This window comes from Trichosurus vulpecula, chromosome 8 (genome assembly GCF_011100635.1).
Source record: "Trichosurus vulpecula isolate mTriVul1 chromosome 8, mTriVul1.pri, whole genome shotgun sequence".
NCBI classification, from domain to species: Eukaryota; Metazoa; Chordata; class Mammalia; order Diprotodontia; family Phalangeridae; genus Trichosurus; species Trichosurus vulpecula.
Window position 1 is genome coordinate 193,553,461 of NC_050580.1, and position 14,068 is coordinate 193,567,528.

Sequence of the window (14,068 nt, forward strand, 5' to 3'; positions counted from 1 at the left end):
TCAATAAATGAGAAAAAAGAAAATAGAAGAAATCCATACAACTCTACTTGAGTTTACAAACTGCTTTTTACATTTTTATTAAAATGTCAGTCTTTAAGTCATAGAAATTCACTCTGCATTGATCTGTCAGAAGCCATCGATCTGCCTCAGACATATCTAAGAAATATGCCCACCATAACCTGCCTCAGCAGAATTTTTAATATACCTATTTTTTTTTTCAAAACAACACATAAATGTCCACATTTGGCAAATTTGCGTAAACTAGGCAAAACTTCCCACTTGATTTTTGTTTTAAATAAAAGTTATAATGACTTTGCATGTTTTTGAAAGCTGAACACATTAAATACACTGGCAAAAAGCTATAGATGTTAGGTCTGTCATGCACAGAGGGAGTAGCAGTACAAACCTTGAGAGTGTATATAACAGTCGCTATTTGTGCTTTAGGTCCACCACACCAGAGGTGACACACAAATGAGGAAAGGGAACAAAAGGGCTATTATTTGCAACAAAAACATGGGTTTTTACCCTCCACAGTAAAGGACAGTGGTTTTATAACACCTTGAAGCTTACACCCAAGATACATATGACAACACATTCAAAGAAAGGAAAGGTGGGAGGGAATACCCAAGGATGGCCTGAGTCCCCTCTGAAGGGCAGAAAGGCTTCTCTGACCAGAAAAGGAAAGGCAGGAGAATCCAACGCATTTAGAATCTAGGCACAGGGTGTGGAAGGAGGGAGATTTGTTTGATGCTCCTATGAGTATGAATGAGAGCAACCCACTTCCCTTAGTTTCACAAGAGTCTAGTAGCATTGGGTGGTAGGGATTCAGTTACCTGAAATGCCTCTTTTTTTTTAAAATGTGAATTTGAACTTGTTGGTACAAGTCACTAGAAGAGGCACTATCCCTTTTCCAGAAACCACCTTGAGTCTCACACCAGAAATTCATCTGAGAGAAGCAAACCTTAGAAATAAGTGTTTATTGGATATTTCAGCTTCTTATTCAATTTCAGATTGATTTTCCAAAGAATCCAGTTTACATAAAGTTGGGTAGAAATTGTCATATAATTTCAAGAGGGAATGTGTTATATGCAAAAAAAAATTTAAAAATAACCCATTTACATCTTTAATTCACTTTTATTCCTACTGGTCTTCATTTGGCACCTTCACTTAATGCAGTAAGAAAAAGAAAAAGTACAGTGTTCTGGACACTTTTCTTCTCAGTCTCTCTTGGGTTTCTTCTATGTCCCTCTCAGTGACTGATGGAGCAGTTAGGTGGCCCAGTGGATAGAGTGCTGGGCCTGGAATCAGGAAGACCTGAGTTCAAATCTGGCCTCAGCCACGTACTAGTTGTGTGACCCTGGACAAGTCACTTAACCCTGTTTGCCTCAGTTTCTTCATCTGTAAAATGAGCTAGAGAAGGAAATGGAAAACTACTCTATGCCAAGACCCAAATGGGGTCATGAAGAGTTGGAAGCAACTCAGCATCAGAAAAATAGTTATTGATAAAGGCTGGACCTGTGATTAGTATAGCAGAAGGAATTCTCAGTGAGGAAACCCCTTCTACCAAAGCAGGTTGGTAACTTCTCTGCAACTTACAGTTTTAGTAAGTGGCCAAGAGCACTGAAAGATTAAGTGACTTGCCCAAAATTACTCAACCAGTATGTGTCAGTGGAAGGACTTGAACCAAGGTGTTCCTGGTTCTGAGACCAGCTCTCTATTCCTAGCTGCCTCTCTCAGTTACTGATTCTGTAACAAGACGTGGAGGGGGAAGAGGATGCAGTATTTTGCAGCTATATACATACATACATACATACATACATACATATATATATATATATATATATATATATATATATATATGTATGTATATATCCTCTCCAATACTTACTGCAACCTAGAGGATTATTCTGTGAAGCTTAAGTGCTAGGTGTTACTGGCTAATCTTTTTCCACAACCAGTGGTAGTGGTATGTATATGTGTATAGATGTATAAGACAGGGAGGGGATTTATATCCCCTTCCTATATCACAGTGTAAGTAACAAGGAATCATTGTAAAATGTCAGTGAGAATAGTTTAACCGCATAGGAAGAAAAGGGGCTGGATAAGCTTTTTTTTAAAAAAAAAAGTCTTAAAAGTTTGTGATATTTAGGGACACGAGACATTTGGTCTCGTCTTTATGACCTATTATTTGCAGTTATCTTGGGCTCCCTTCAGACAGCTGTTGTTCCATGCCAGCTGAGTGATTTTCTTAGGTTCCTAACCTCCCAGAGGTTCCCTAGGAAGTCCTGAGGAAATATAAGGAAGGGCAGAGGGAACTTCTGTAGTTTCCACAAAGTAGAATGTGAACTTTACCATTAACATTTGTGACATAGAGACATATATAAAAATAATAATAATACTTGGATATATATTGCCCTTTCCCATCTCTGTATTTGGCACACACACACCATAAGAAATTGCAATGCCGATCCATGGGATCACACAATATGGCCAACGTCAAGAAGGCTGAGCCCCAGGGCTCCAGCCCTTGCTAAGAATCCACTTTGGGAAAGATGCTGACTTTATTGTTTCTGCTGATCTTCCTCTCCATCTTGCCTGGCTTAGTCAGCTTGGTCTGGATCAGTTCCTCCGGAGTGTTTCCCAATGGAGGAAGCAAACGTTTCTTGCTGTTTCGGTTTTCTGAGAGCCACTGGGGAGGCAGCTCGAAGGGTCCAAAGCCAAATTGTAGGGAATATTTTTCAGGGGCCACCTCAATCTCTGCAGGTATTGCCAGTACTCCATGACCTATAGAATCTACCGTACCAGGTGGTGCCGGCAGAGTGGCCAACTGTAGATCTTGCTGTGCCTCCAGACTATCGGCAGGGATCTCCTTTACCTGGTAGTCGGTGGAGCTAACGGACTTGATCTCATTCTCCTCCTCATCCTCAGTGGACTTGAAGATCTGCTGCTGTCCAATGTGGAACATCTCCAGGAGCTGGCTTCCCGAGCGCACACTGGGTTCTAGGGCCCCATCAGGGACCCCGCTCCCTGAGCTGACCACATTGCGACGACTGTATCGGCGGTGAAGTTGAACCAAGGTTCCCACCAAGCACTTGCGGACAGATTTATTTACAGTCAAAAAGAGTACAGGATTGGCCAGGAGAGACACTTTGGGCAACCAGATGGCAGTGAGTAGCAGGAAGACCGATGTATCAGAGACATTGAGCACCGCCCTGTAGACAACTAAGGTGGCATAGGGGACACTACATAAGATGAATATCGTCACCATAGAGAGCAGCATGGCATGCAGCTCGGCCTCCCTCTGAGAAGCATAAGGGATGGAGATGGTATTCTGTGGGGTCCGGAGAGCTGCAATGATGACCTTCTTCTTCTGACTGGCACTCAAGGCCCGACGAATGAGAATCATGAAGAGGAAGACCATGGCCACGGGTACAATGACGGTAGTGATGTTATAGATCAGGACATACAACAGGTGGCCTAGGCTATAGTTCCAGACATCTGTACATGTAGACATGGCATAAATGTCTGCCACATTGGTCACAGCAAAAACAGGAATGCTAGCCACCACGGCATGGGCCCAGATGTACATTACCAGCTCACGAGACTTGGCATCAGAGATTTTTCTCTCTAATGGGTATAAGACTGAGTAGTACCTGCAAGATATACAAGGGAAAAAAGTTTTACAACAGAAAAATTATTTTAAATTAGTTGATTACTAACTTACTAAAAGCAGGCTAGAGTCAGAAGATGTGGTAAAGAATATTGGGTTATTCCCTTTTACTCAGGGCAATAGAGGAGGCAGAAGCATTGTCTAAGGTACTAAGGCCTTTGCTGCACAATTCTAGAAGCATCCCTAGCCAAATACAGATGCCCAAATGGGTGGGGAGACAGAATTCTAGAGTCCTAAATATAGAATTTCAGGGCTAGGAAGAATTCCTTCATTATACAGATGAGGAAAATGAGGTTAAATAATCTGTCCAAGTTCAATCCCACAAGCTTGTCCTTGGCACTTCTAAAATTCTTCCATGTATTTTATTAGGATTGGTCAAAGAGAAGACTGAGAGAATGGTAAGTGTCTTCAAGCATCTGAGGGGCTATCCTATGGAAGAGAGCCCTAGAGGGAAGGAGCAATAGGAGGAGGGTAAGAAGGAAAATGTTGCCTTAATGTAAAGAAAATCTTCCTAACGATTAGAACAAAACCAAAGTGGAATGGGATGCTTTGGGAGATAATAGGTCCTCCACTTCCCCCATCCCCATTGCAGTTTTTCAAGTAAAAGCTAGATGACCTGTCAGTGGTTATATTGTAGTGAGGTTTCTTTGTCAGGCATGGGTTGGACCATATGTCCACAAATTACATGGCCTTTCAACTCTAAATTCTAAGATTCCTATGTGAGAACAATAGGAAAAAATTTCAATTTATTCAAAGTTATGTAAAGCTTCATCATCATAGGCATGAACAGCCACCCAAAGCATCCCTGTGATGGGAGAGGAGGCATTCTCCCTTGAAGATATACATATTTTTCAATTCAAGAATAAAAGAGAATTTCTAGAATTTTACCTTAGAGGCCTTGAATGTAAACTTATGATACTCTCTGCTCTTGCAGATGTCACGGCCACTAAAAGAAACACGTCTATGCTCAGACTCAAACAGTTACTTGTGTGCTAAATATGATTAGCTTCAGAACTGATCTGGAAATAGGCCAGAATGAAGGATGGACTCTGGTCAGGCACTTTCACCAAATCGATTCAGCAAGTTAAATTGGGACCAACTCAATACTTGCTTTTATAATGTTGGTCAATCAATATCCCTAACAGTAATTAAGTGATTTTAGCCACCTATGAAATCAGATTTATACCAAAATCAGATTGGAGAGAAGTTGGGGGGTGGGGGAGTTTATCATTTCAAAAGAAGAAAAAATACGAATGATAATTAAAGCTATAGAAATCTGTAACCCCCTTAGTACAGTCTAGGGTAACCATCTGTTGGAGTTTCATACAAATGCTTGGGGAATTATAGAATTCTTCAGATCGCTGAACAATTTCTATCTAAAAGCTAAAGTCCCATATAATCAGAGATCACATAGGGATGATACTTTTAAAGCTAGAAGAGAATTTCAAAGTCATCTGATCCTACTCCTTAATTTACTAGCTCTAAATTTGTAATCATACCTCAACCCCTTTTATGGATGACAATGGATAGATCATTAGATTTGAAGTCAGGAAAACTTGGGTTCAAATCTCACCTCAGACACTATGTCTGAGTTGTGTGACCCTGGACAATTCACTTAACTTCTGCCTCAGTTTTATCAACCATAAAATAAGGATGATAATAATAGTGCCTACCTCCCAAGTTTAGTTTGAGGATCTATAAAGAACTTAGCACAGTGCCTGGCACATAGCAGGTATCTAATGAATGGTTGTTTCCTTTCCTTGTGAAATGATAGCAATAATAATAAAAAAAAAAAGTTTTCTACTTTAAAAAGAGGATTGTGTGTGTGTGTGTGTGTGTGTGTATTCTTCTTTAGACTCAAGGGGCAGTACTGAACCCGATAAAAGTCATCTACTCCTGCTCTGTTTGAAATCGTCTTTTGATATTTCAGTAGATTTGTAATTTCATTGATGTAGATGCCACCTCCAATGGAGGAATCCATTGGAGCAATCCATTCATGCTTTTTTATACTATATAATTCTTGTCTATGTCCTCCAATAAAATCCTTCCCAGAGAGTTCACCCAAACATGCTAGGGAACCATCTTTTAGGCCTCTTGATAATATGAATACCAAAACAGTTGGCTACTATTCCTAGCTCTTACTTTATGACTAGCCCACCTCTCATTTCAAACATGTATATGTAAAATTATGTTTGTATGTACATGTGTATGCTTCATGACATCTTTTATATTATTTTTGAATGCAATTCTTCCCTGGCCATTATGCCACAGCCTATTTTTGCCCACTATGAATTCCCCTCATGCCTTTTAGGTGGGTACGTAGATATTATGGTATTCCATGTTTCTTAGCCATATAATAGCATCAAAATAACATTGGTGTGAAAAAGGTATGTTTCTGTTTCAAGAAGAAAGTTGAGGTCACTCAAAGTATTGTGAAATTTCTCAAATGTAATCCAACCTGTTTTCTTCCTCCTATTCATTTTTCAATGCTATTCCTTGTCTGAAGTATCTGCTCAAGATATATGTACTGAAGGACTATAAATCTACAGACTTGCCATCTAATTTCATATCAAGGTAGATACCATAGGCACTTTTTATCCACTTGATTTTTCCTGTGTGAGTATTTAGGCTAACTTCCTTTAAGACTGTGTCATTAAAAGATCCTCATTTAAGGGGCTCGGTAATGTTCCAGGGCTTGCTGTACCATGCCATTCACAAATAGCATTTGGAGGAGCCTGAAATCTGTAGTGAATCAATCTTTCATTTAGACCCTGCACTGAATTTCTTCCAAAACAGTAGAAACACAAAGCCAAATGTTTTTGGTGAGCATATGTCTCCCTGTTTATGCTTCATTTGATATTAATAACCAGAGAGTCAAATAAGGTCAGCATTGTTATACCTATCAAGGAACCTTATATGATTTAACATATCTATGAAAATCACTGTTATAGGAAACCCTTTAATGTTCTACTGAATCAAATGCTTTTTTTAACTCAATAAGCTATGAGTATGGTGGGATCTTGGATTATCTTCACCTTTCCATCAATTTTATAACTATACAGATATGATCCCCTTCAGAATATCATTTGCAAAAGCCTTTCTCTTCCCATGTTTTCATCAAAGATCTTTTCATTTGTGTGCAAATCTTTCTTTTAAAGATTTTGCAAAGATTTGAAAATACAATTATGGGCTGGTAGTTATTGATATCCTCTTGTCTTTTTTTGTAATTATGTCTGGAATATTTTCCAACAGTATCTTTCCTTCTTCCAAAGACCTTGAGAACTGATCCTTAAAATTATGTTGTCTCCAGAACTGACATATGATTGGTCTAGTCCAGATGTTTTTCCTATCTTTTTTTATCTTACTGCTTCTAATTCCTCATGCAGCACTATAAGGACTATGATGTTAGAATCCAAACACGGCAGGGTATCTCAATGTCAGTGATGAAGAAAATGGTTTTGTTTTTAGAAATTACAGATCTTTTCTCATTTTTCATGTTTGTCATCCTTCTCCTAATATTGGCCTTAAATGCTCTGAGGATGACATGGTTTAGTCGGGTCTGATGCTAAACCATTTAGCATGAAAAAAACTAATTCTTCCTCCCCCATTGCTCTCTATTTTGAGATCATAGTACTTATAGTCTTTCCCTCTCCTCTTCTGTAACATGATAAAAATCAATATCTATCCTAAACTTGTGTTGCTTGACTGTCATATAACTCTTCTTGGCATTTGCTGGTTGAATTACTAAGTTTTTATTTTTAGCCTCCACATTGTTTCATATCAGCTAAATTTATGTAGGAAGTTATAATAGTCTGTTCCTTTATCTAACTTCCATTGGGAGGGGCCATCAATATCTAGCTATTTTAATTGCATACTATATCATTTTGGGGTTTTTGTTCTTCCTAATTCTCTTTTACTCTCTAGAAGTCCTTTATTAGCAGAAATTGTATCTTCAGCAAACAATTTTAAAAGCCGTTCACCTGGACCTAGTTTAGTAGTCACATGGGCTGAATTCTTCAAACATGCCATGATATTCATGAAATTGTCAACATCAGGAATCTTAAATTCCCAACACTATGGAACAAGTCAGCCTATCTCTTCAGTAAGATAAGCTGTGGATGGGTTGACACAGCTGTGGGTAGCTTCTGACTATGCTTCTGGTTAACGGGAAGTCACACATATAATCTGGCTGAGATAGCCCCCATTTATCAAGCACTAAAAGTTATCTCATTTGATCCTCAAAACAATCATGTGAAATAGGTGCTACCATTATCTCCATTTTATACAGAAGGAAATAGACTCACGACCACTTATGACCACACTCCAGGTTCTCAAAAAAGTTCTTTCTACCAGATTTAAACAGATTAATTTCTGATTTAAAGCAAAAAAAAAAAATTAACAGTGCTTAGCACAGTACATAGCCCATAATAGGCACTAAATAAATTCTTGTTGACTGACTAAAAGTATAGCAAGATAAATGAAAAAGAGAATTCTCCCAGTCTCCACAGGGGTACACTCTCTCACAGACTCCTCTAGAAATACCACCTCCCAATACAGCTTGTAAATGGTAGAGATGGGACTGGACCCCATGACTCCTGATTCCCAGTCCAGTCCTCTTTCTAATCTACCCCTTCTAACTCTGCAAAAGCAAAGGAAAGGGAAGAAGAAGCAATATCCACATTGCACAACTCTGAAAAAGAGGTAATTCAAAGGAAACTAGAATCATTTAACCAGGTCCAACTAAATGTGGAGTCATTTCTTGCCATCATGAGAAATGTCTGCAGTAAATCAACCTATTTACACAGTTATAAAGTCAGATGAACAACTAACTACACACAACAGTGCAAATACCACTGTTTCCTACTAAGCTGCCACTCTAAGCATCCCAACACAGTATTCATTACTTCATGTTAATGATGTAATCCACCCAAGTCTCTTCTGTGTGTGTATGTGTTTTTCTGTTGTTTAACAATAAAACAGATCATACTGCAGCAACCGTTTCAGATGCTCAATATTCCTGACAGGTGGCAGGCTGAAAAGCACTTTGGGGAATGCTGACAATCATACTTAGTTTTAGGCTGCTGATGTTTTTCTTTAATAATTAAAAATCCAATAAAGGAGGGGAAGGCCATGGTCAATATGATCTTACCTGTCCAAAGCAATGACGGGAAAACTGAGGATAGTCACAGAACAGAACACTTTGTGTAAGAACTTCACCACTTTGCAGAAGAGCATGGTATAACTCCACCAGCAGCAGCGGGCACTAGCACTGAGGACGATGTCAAAAGGCACGCACACCAGGCTCGCACAGATCCCCGAGCAGGCCAGGTTTTTAATGAACCTGTTGGTGACAGATTTGAACACAGTTGTGCGGCAGGTCGACCACAACACCACGAAGTTTCCTGGCCAGATATCAAAAACATAAAACAATTAAATAAAGAAAACGTAGGTTAAAAAATCCCCAAAGACTCAAATTCATATTTGTAGTTGGGTTTAAGAGACATTGCTTAAATATTTATACTATTTCTATTTATGTAAAGCTAGGCGGCGCATAGAGTGCTGGGCCTGGAGTCAGGAAGACTCATTTTCCTAAGTTCAAATCCAGCCTCAGACACTTACTAACTGTATGACCCTGAGCAAATCACTTACCCCTGTTTTTGCCTCAGTTTCCTCATCTGTAAATGAGCTGGAGAAGGAAATGGCAAACCACTCTGGTATCTTTGCCAAGAAAACCCCAAATGGGGTCACAAAGAGTCAGATACGAATGAAACAACTGAACAGCAGTAACAAAAATCTGACACATCCTCTCTATGAGTCAGATGTACCTAGGACTCTAAGTAACAAAGATTATAAATTATGGAGAAGATGATAGTCTTCATTGGCAAAGGAGTTTCTTTATCCTGGAATTCCCTACACCAATGAAATCAGAGGTCCAGTCCCAATCCCAAGAATGGACCACTAAGGTTTATAAAGCACCTTCCAGGCAGTATAAGATTTAATCTTCACAGCAGCTCTCTGAGGTGCCACTCATTATTATCCCCATTTTCCAGATAAGGAAATTAAGGTTCAGAGAGGTTAAATTATTTGTCCAGGATCACACAGAGAGTAAGTATTAAGGGCAAGATTCAAAGACAGTCCAAGTCTAATACTTTTAGGTTCATAGATCTGGAGTGGGAAGGAGCCTAAAAAGTCATCTAATCCAACTGCTCCCTTTTACAGAAGAGGAAACCAAAGTGGCAGTGGATACAGAACCAGGCCTAAAGTCAGGAAGACCTGAGTTCAAATCCTGAGTTCAGCTGTGTGACCCTGGGAAAGTCATTTAACCCTGTTTGCCTCATTTTTCTCATCTGTAAAATGAGCTGGAGGAGGAAATGGCAAAGCACTCTGGCATCTTTGCCAAGAAAACCCGAAATGGGGCCACAAAGAGTCGGATGCAACGGAAATGACTGAACAACAAAAACAACAAAACTGAAGTTCTGGAAGGTTAGGAGACTTGCTCAGGGCCATACAGGATAAAAATTTGAACCCAGTTTTAATGCAAATTTCAACCCAGGCTCTGACCTAAGAGCCTGCACTCTATACTATGCTATGTTGCCTCCCACTATAAATGGCTGCTGTGTAAATGCCCACACAGTGAATTCTCTTGGGCTAAAATAAGATGATAAGATCCCAGACACAGAGCTGGAAGGGACCTCATAGCCTTTCTAGTCCAACCCCTCCATTTTACAGGTAAGAACACCAAGATCTAAGTAGCTTCAGTCTCACTTTTGAAAGGAGCGTTTTAACCCCAGGTAAGAAGAAAGTAGGGCATCAGGTTGCAAGGTTTTGACATTTTATTACTCATGATGAAGTGTAGGGAGTTGGTGCCAACCCCGGGGCTGCTCGGACCCTAGCACTTGGCCTGTTTCCTGGGTAAAACCAGACAGGCTTAGTAGGAGTTGGAACGGTAGGCACCCGGAGGAAGGACTTCCATCCCTAACAGCCCCCCTCCCACTCTCGTAGCCATCCTTTCTCATGCAGGCAGAGTCCATTCACCAGGGACCTGCAAGCCCAGAAGGAGGAACCCAGCTGGCCACTACCTAATGCTCTTGAACCAGTGCCTAACACAACAATGCTTTGATACTTTACTTACTGGAACATCTTTGATACTTTACAGGGGCATCCTGCCCCGTGCCTCACATAGCTCATACAGCTCTGATATCAGCTGGCTACATGCCTGAGCCTTCCCATGCCTCCGTAGATACTGTAGGACAGCACCCCCCTTTTGTTCCCATACTCCCATGGAAACTACCTTACTACAGCCCTAGTTTTTCCCATACGCTTGTAGGAATCATAGTTTACAACAATCCAGATTCTTCCCACCCTATATTGATCTTCCCATGCTGTCATCCCCTTACCCCTTGAACACCTGCTTCTGTTCATGTAGTGCAAAACCCTATAAAATTGGATAATGTCTCCCAATAAATCGGAGTTGCATCTTTCCTGACTCCCGCCTCATCATTGCGTACTGAGATTGGGGCCCTTGCTGGTCAGGGACCCCTAACAATGAAGTACCAAAATCAACAGGCAGCTAAATTATCCCACGATGACCTACTTTCTGCTACAAAGGGTGAAACAGGCATCAGCAAGCCTTTTTGCATATGTAGGCCAGTTGCTTGAAGGAAATATGTTCTTTTTCTAACTTTGTATAGGTTTGATACGCTGACTCAGAGAGATCAACTCAGCAGTTTGTGAAGCAATTCATTTCAAGAGTTGTCTGCATTCCTTCCTATTCTGGTCCTCCAGGCCTTCTCAAACATTCCTTCCTGGCAGTGGGGTTACATATTGGGTCCTGAGAATATACATAGTCTGAAGTTCTACTGATGTAGCATTGCTTCTCCAGGTTTTTTCTCCCCCTCCTTTAAGCACAGCTGAGATCTTTGACTGAATCATCTTCCCTTATATGAGGTTCACATATAGCACATTAAACAGATGACAGCTTTAAAATGTCATCCATTGCGGGAATTTTGCAGTGAAAGGAGTATCTGTAACCTGACGTCCTAAATTATCAAAATTCAGACAGCCTCTAACTCCTTAGATAATATACCATATTATTCATCCCCTCTTTGTTACCAAATAAATAACTTAGTACAATCTCGTTCTCCCTCTTATTTACTACCTCTGCTATCCTCTCTAACTACACTGGTCAAATGCCTGATGAACCTCCTGGGTAATTGAAAAAAATAGGAAGAGTCATTTGCAAATGGAGTAAGCAAAGTTAGTGTCGACTAATAATATTGTTTCAATAATATTACTTAGTCTTACACATACGTAGGGCCAACAACTCCAGATGGTGGTAAGTAATGAAAATAATAATATCCCCATTTTACTGATGAGTAAGGTGAAATTTGGAGACCATTTAAGAAAACCAAATAGAGACAAATTTTCACAGTATCTCTCAGACTCTACTCCATCTACCTCCTAAATAATACCTGTTATCAAAGTATATTATAATCATCACTTCGGCGAGGGTCAAAGCCTTTTAATTGGTGGTCAGGTTTTTAGAAATACCACTTTCAGAACTGATACCAATTCCCATTTTCATTGATATCTTTAGATAAACATGGCAAGAAATGTTACTAGGTATATTGAGAATCAAGATGGGCTCTTAGCACTTACTCAACCAAGTGCCCTTGAAGAGTTTGGCCTTTATTTCCTTGAATAAATTAGGAATCCTTGATGACCTCCTTGCCTCAAGGGAAAGCCTAGTTTACATGGGTTTGAGTGACATGTTTGTGACATCAGAGGTTTTTAGACCACATGGGTTTAAGTAGCATTTTTGTAACACTTTTAGGTCATGTAGGTGAGTCGCATGTGTGACTTACCTTTGACCCTGAACAAGATATATAAACGCAGAGGTTGGCTTTCTCTTTCAGAGCTCTGAGCCACAGCAGGAGTGGCAAGAGTGACTCTGGGCCAGCCTGGTGAAGCTCCCGGCTGAACTCAGATGTTGATGGTTCCTTGGTAACTATGAATTGTATTTGGTCTGTTTATAAATGTGTGTTTGTAATTTGTTTGTATTTGCTCTGAAGTTCAGGGTGCTGGCTTTTTCCCCTGAACTAAGTGAATGATATTTGTATGGAGGATTAAAGTAAGATTATTAACCCCTTATCATTGCTTTCCTTAGTAAAGCAGATCAAAAGAACGTGGGCTTGCAGCATTCTGTGAGCTGGTTGTTGTTGGTTTTACACCCTCACAGCAGCTGCTGGCCAGATTGTTGCAACACTAGGTCTAACTCCTGGAGCAGTGCTCTATGCGGTATGGCACCACCTAGCTGTCCTACACTGCCCTTGTATATAACCATAATTTTTTTAATGCCCTCCAAGCCCACTCTCACTCTTGTCATTCTAAAACCTCACTTTGCTCTATAGTTCACATTTCACAGAATCACAGTTTTTGAGAGTTAGAAGGTAGCTCCTGAATCATCCAATTCAACACACACACACACACACACACAGAGGAATTCTTACCATAATATACATAACAAGGCCATACAGCTACTTGTAGACATCCAAAGAAGAGGACCCCACCACTTGTTGAGACAGTCCTATCATGTCGTTGTCATTTTACAAAAACATATACTTATCTCATTTGAATCTAGGAAATTGATTTTAATCACAATGTCAGGGGAGTAGCAACAGGGCAGTAGTGTCCACAATCAAAGACTAAACACAAACACCAAAGGACATTCATATATACCACCCATGGTAAGCCAGGCATGTGGGTGTGCATCCATCGAAACAGCCAAACTGCCTGTGACAGCAACTTCAAGCTTGCTATATTCTATTTAATAAAATATACTTAAATGATTTTTGAGGCCACTTCCTACCTATCTTTCCCCACCAAAAACATTTAATGCAAATGGACCAACCACACAAAACCTATGCTGTGACCTATTCATTCCCAAAAGTTATTTCCTTTTCACATGCTTTAGTGACTGTGCGAATTCATTGGCAAAAGGGAGAGAAACAGAGAGACAGACAGATAGACAGAGACAGAGAGAAAAGGATAGAGAAGGGAGAGGGGAAGAGATAAATGAGGTCAGTCCCAAATTATCAAGATGCAGCTGTATAGAGGAGTATAAATAAATGTTCAGTAACTTATTATTCTTACGTAAGAGTTGTGTCCTACTCTCTATGACCCCATTTGGCATTTTCTTGGCAAAGATACTAGAGTGGTTTGCCGTTTTTTTCTCTAGCTCTTTTTATGGCTGAGGAAACTGAGGCAAACAGAGTTAAGTGACTCGCCCAGGTCACGCAGAGAATCGGTTTCTGAAGCCAGATTTAAACTAAGGAGGATGGGTCTTCCTGACTTAAGGGTCAGTACTCTATCCACAATGCCACCTAGCTGCTCATATAA

The 14,068-nt window shown here is 40.1% G+C and overlaps 1 protein-coding gene across 1 annotated transcript in view; it reads right to left on the reverse strand.

Moving 5' to 3' along the window:
• Positions 1-2,390: 2,390 nt before the first annotated feature.
• Positions 2,391-14,068, reverse strand: part of GPR176 (G protein-coupled receptor 176) — a 117,865-nt gene continuing 106,187 nt past the window's right edge. The window contains exons 2-3 of the mRNA XM_036736300.1: positions 8,820-9,072; positions 2,391-3,653 (exon numbers count right to left, since the gene is read on the reverse strand). Coding sequence (XP_036592195.1) covers positions 2,531-3,653; positions 8,820-9,072 — 1,376 coding nt within the window. The 3' untranslated portion in view covers positions 2,391-2,530. The remainder of the gene's footprint in view (positions 3,654-8,819; positions 9,073-14,068) is intronic.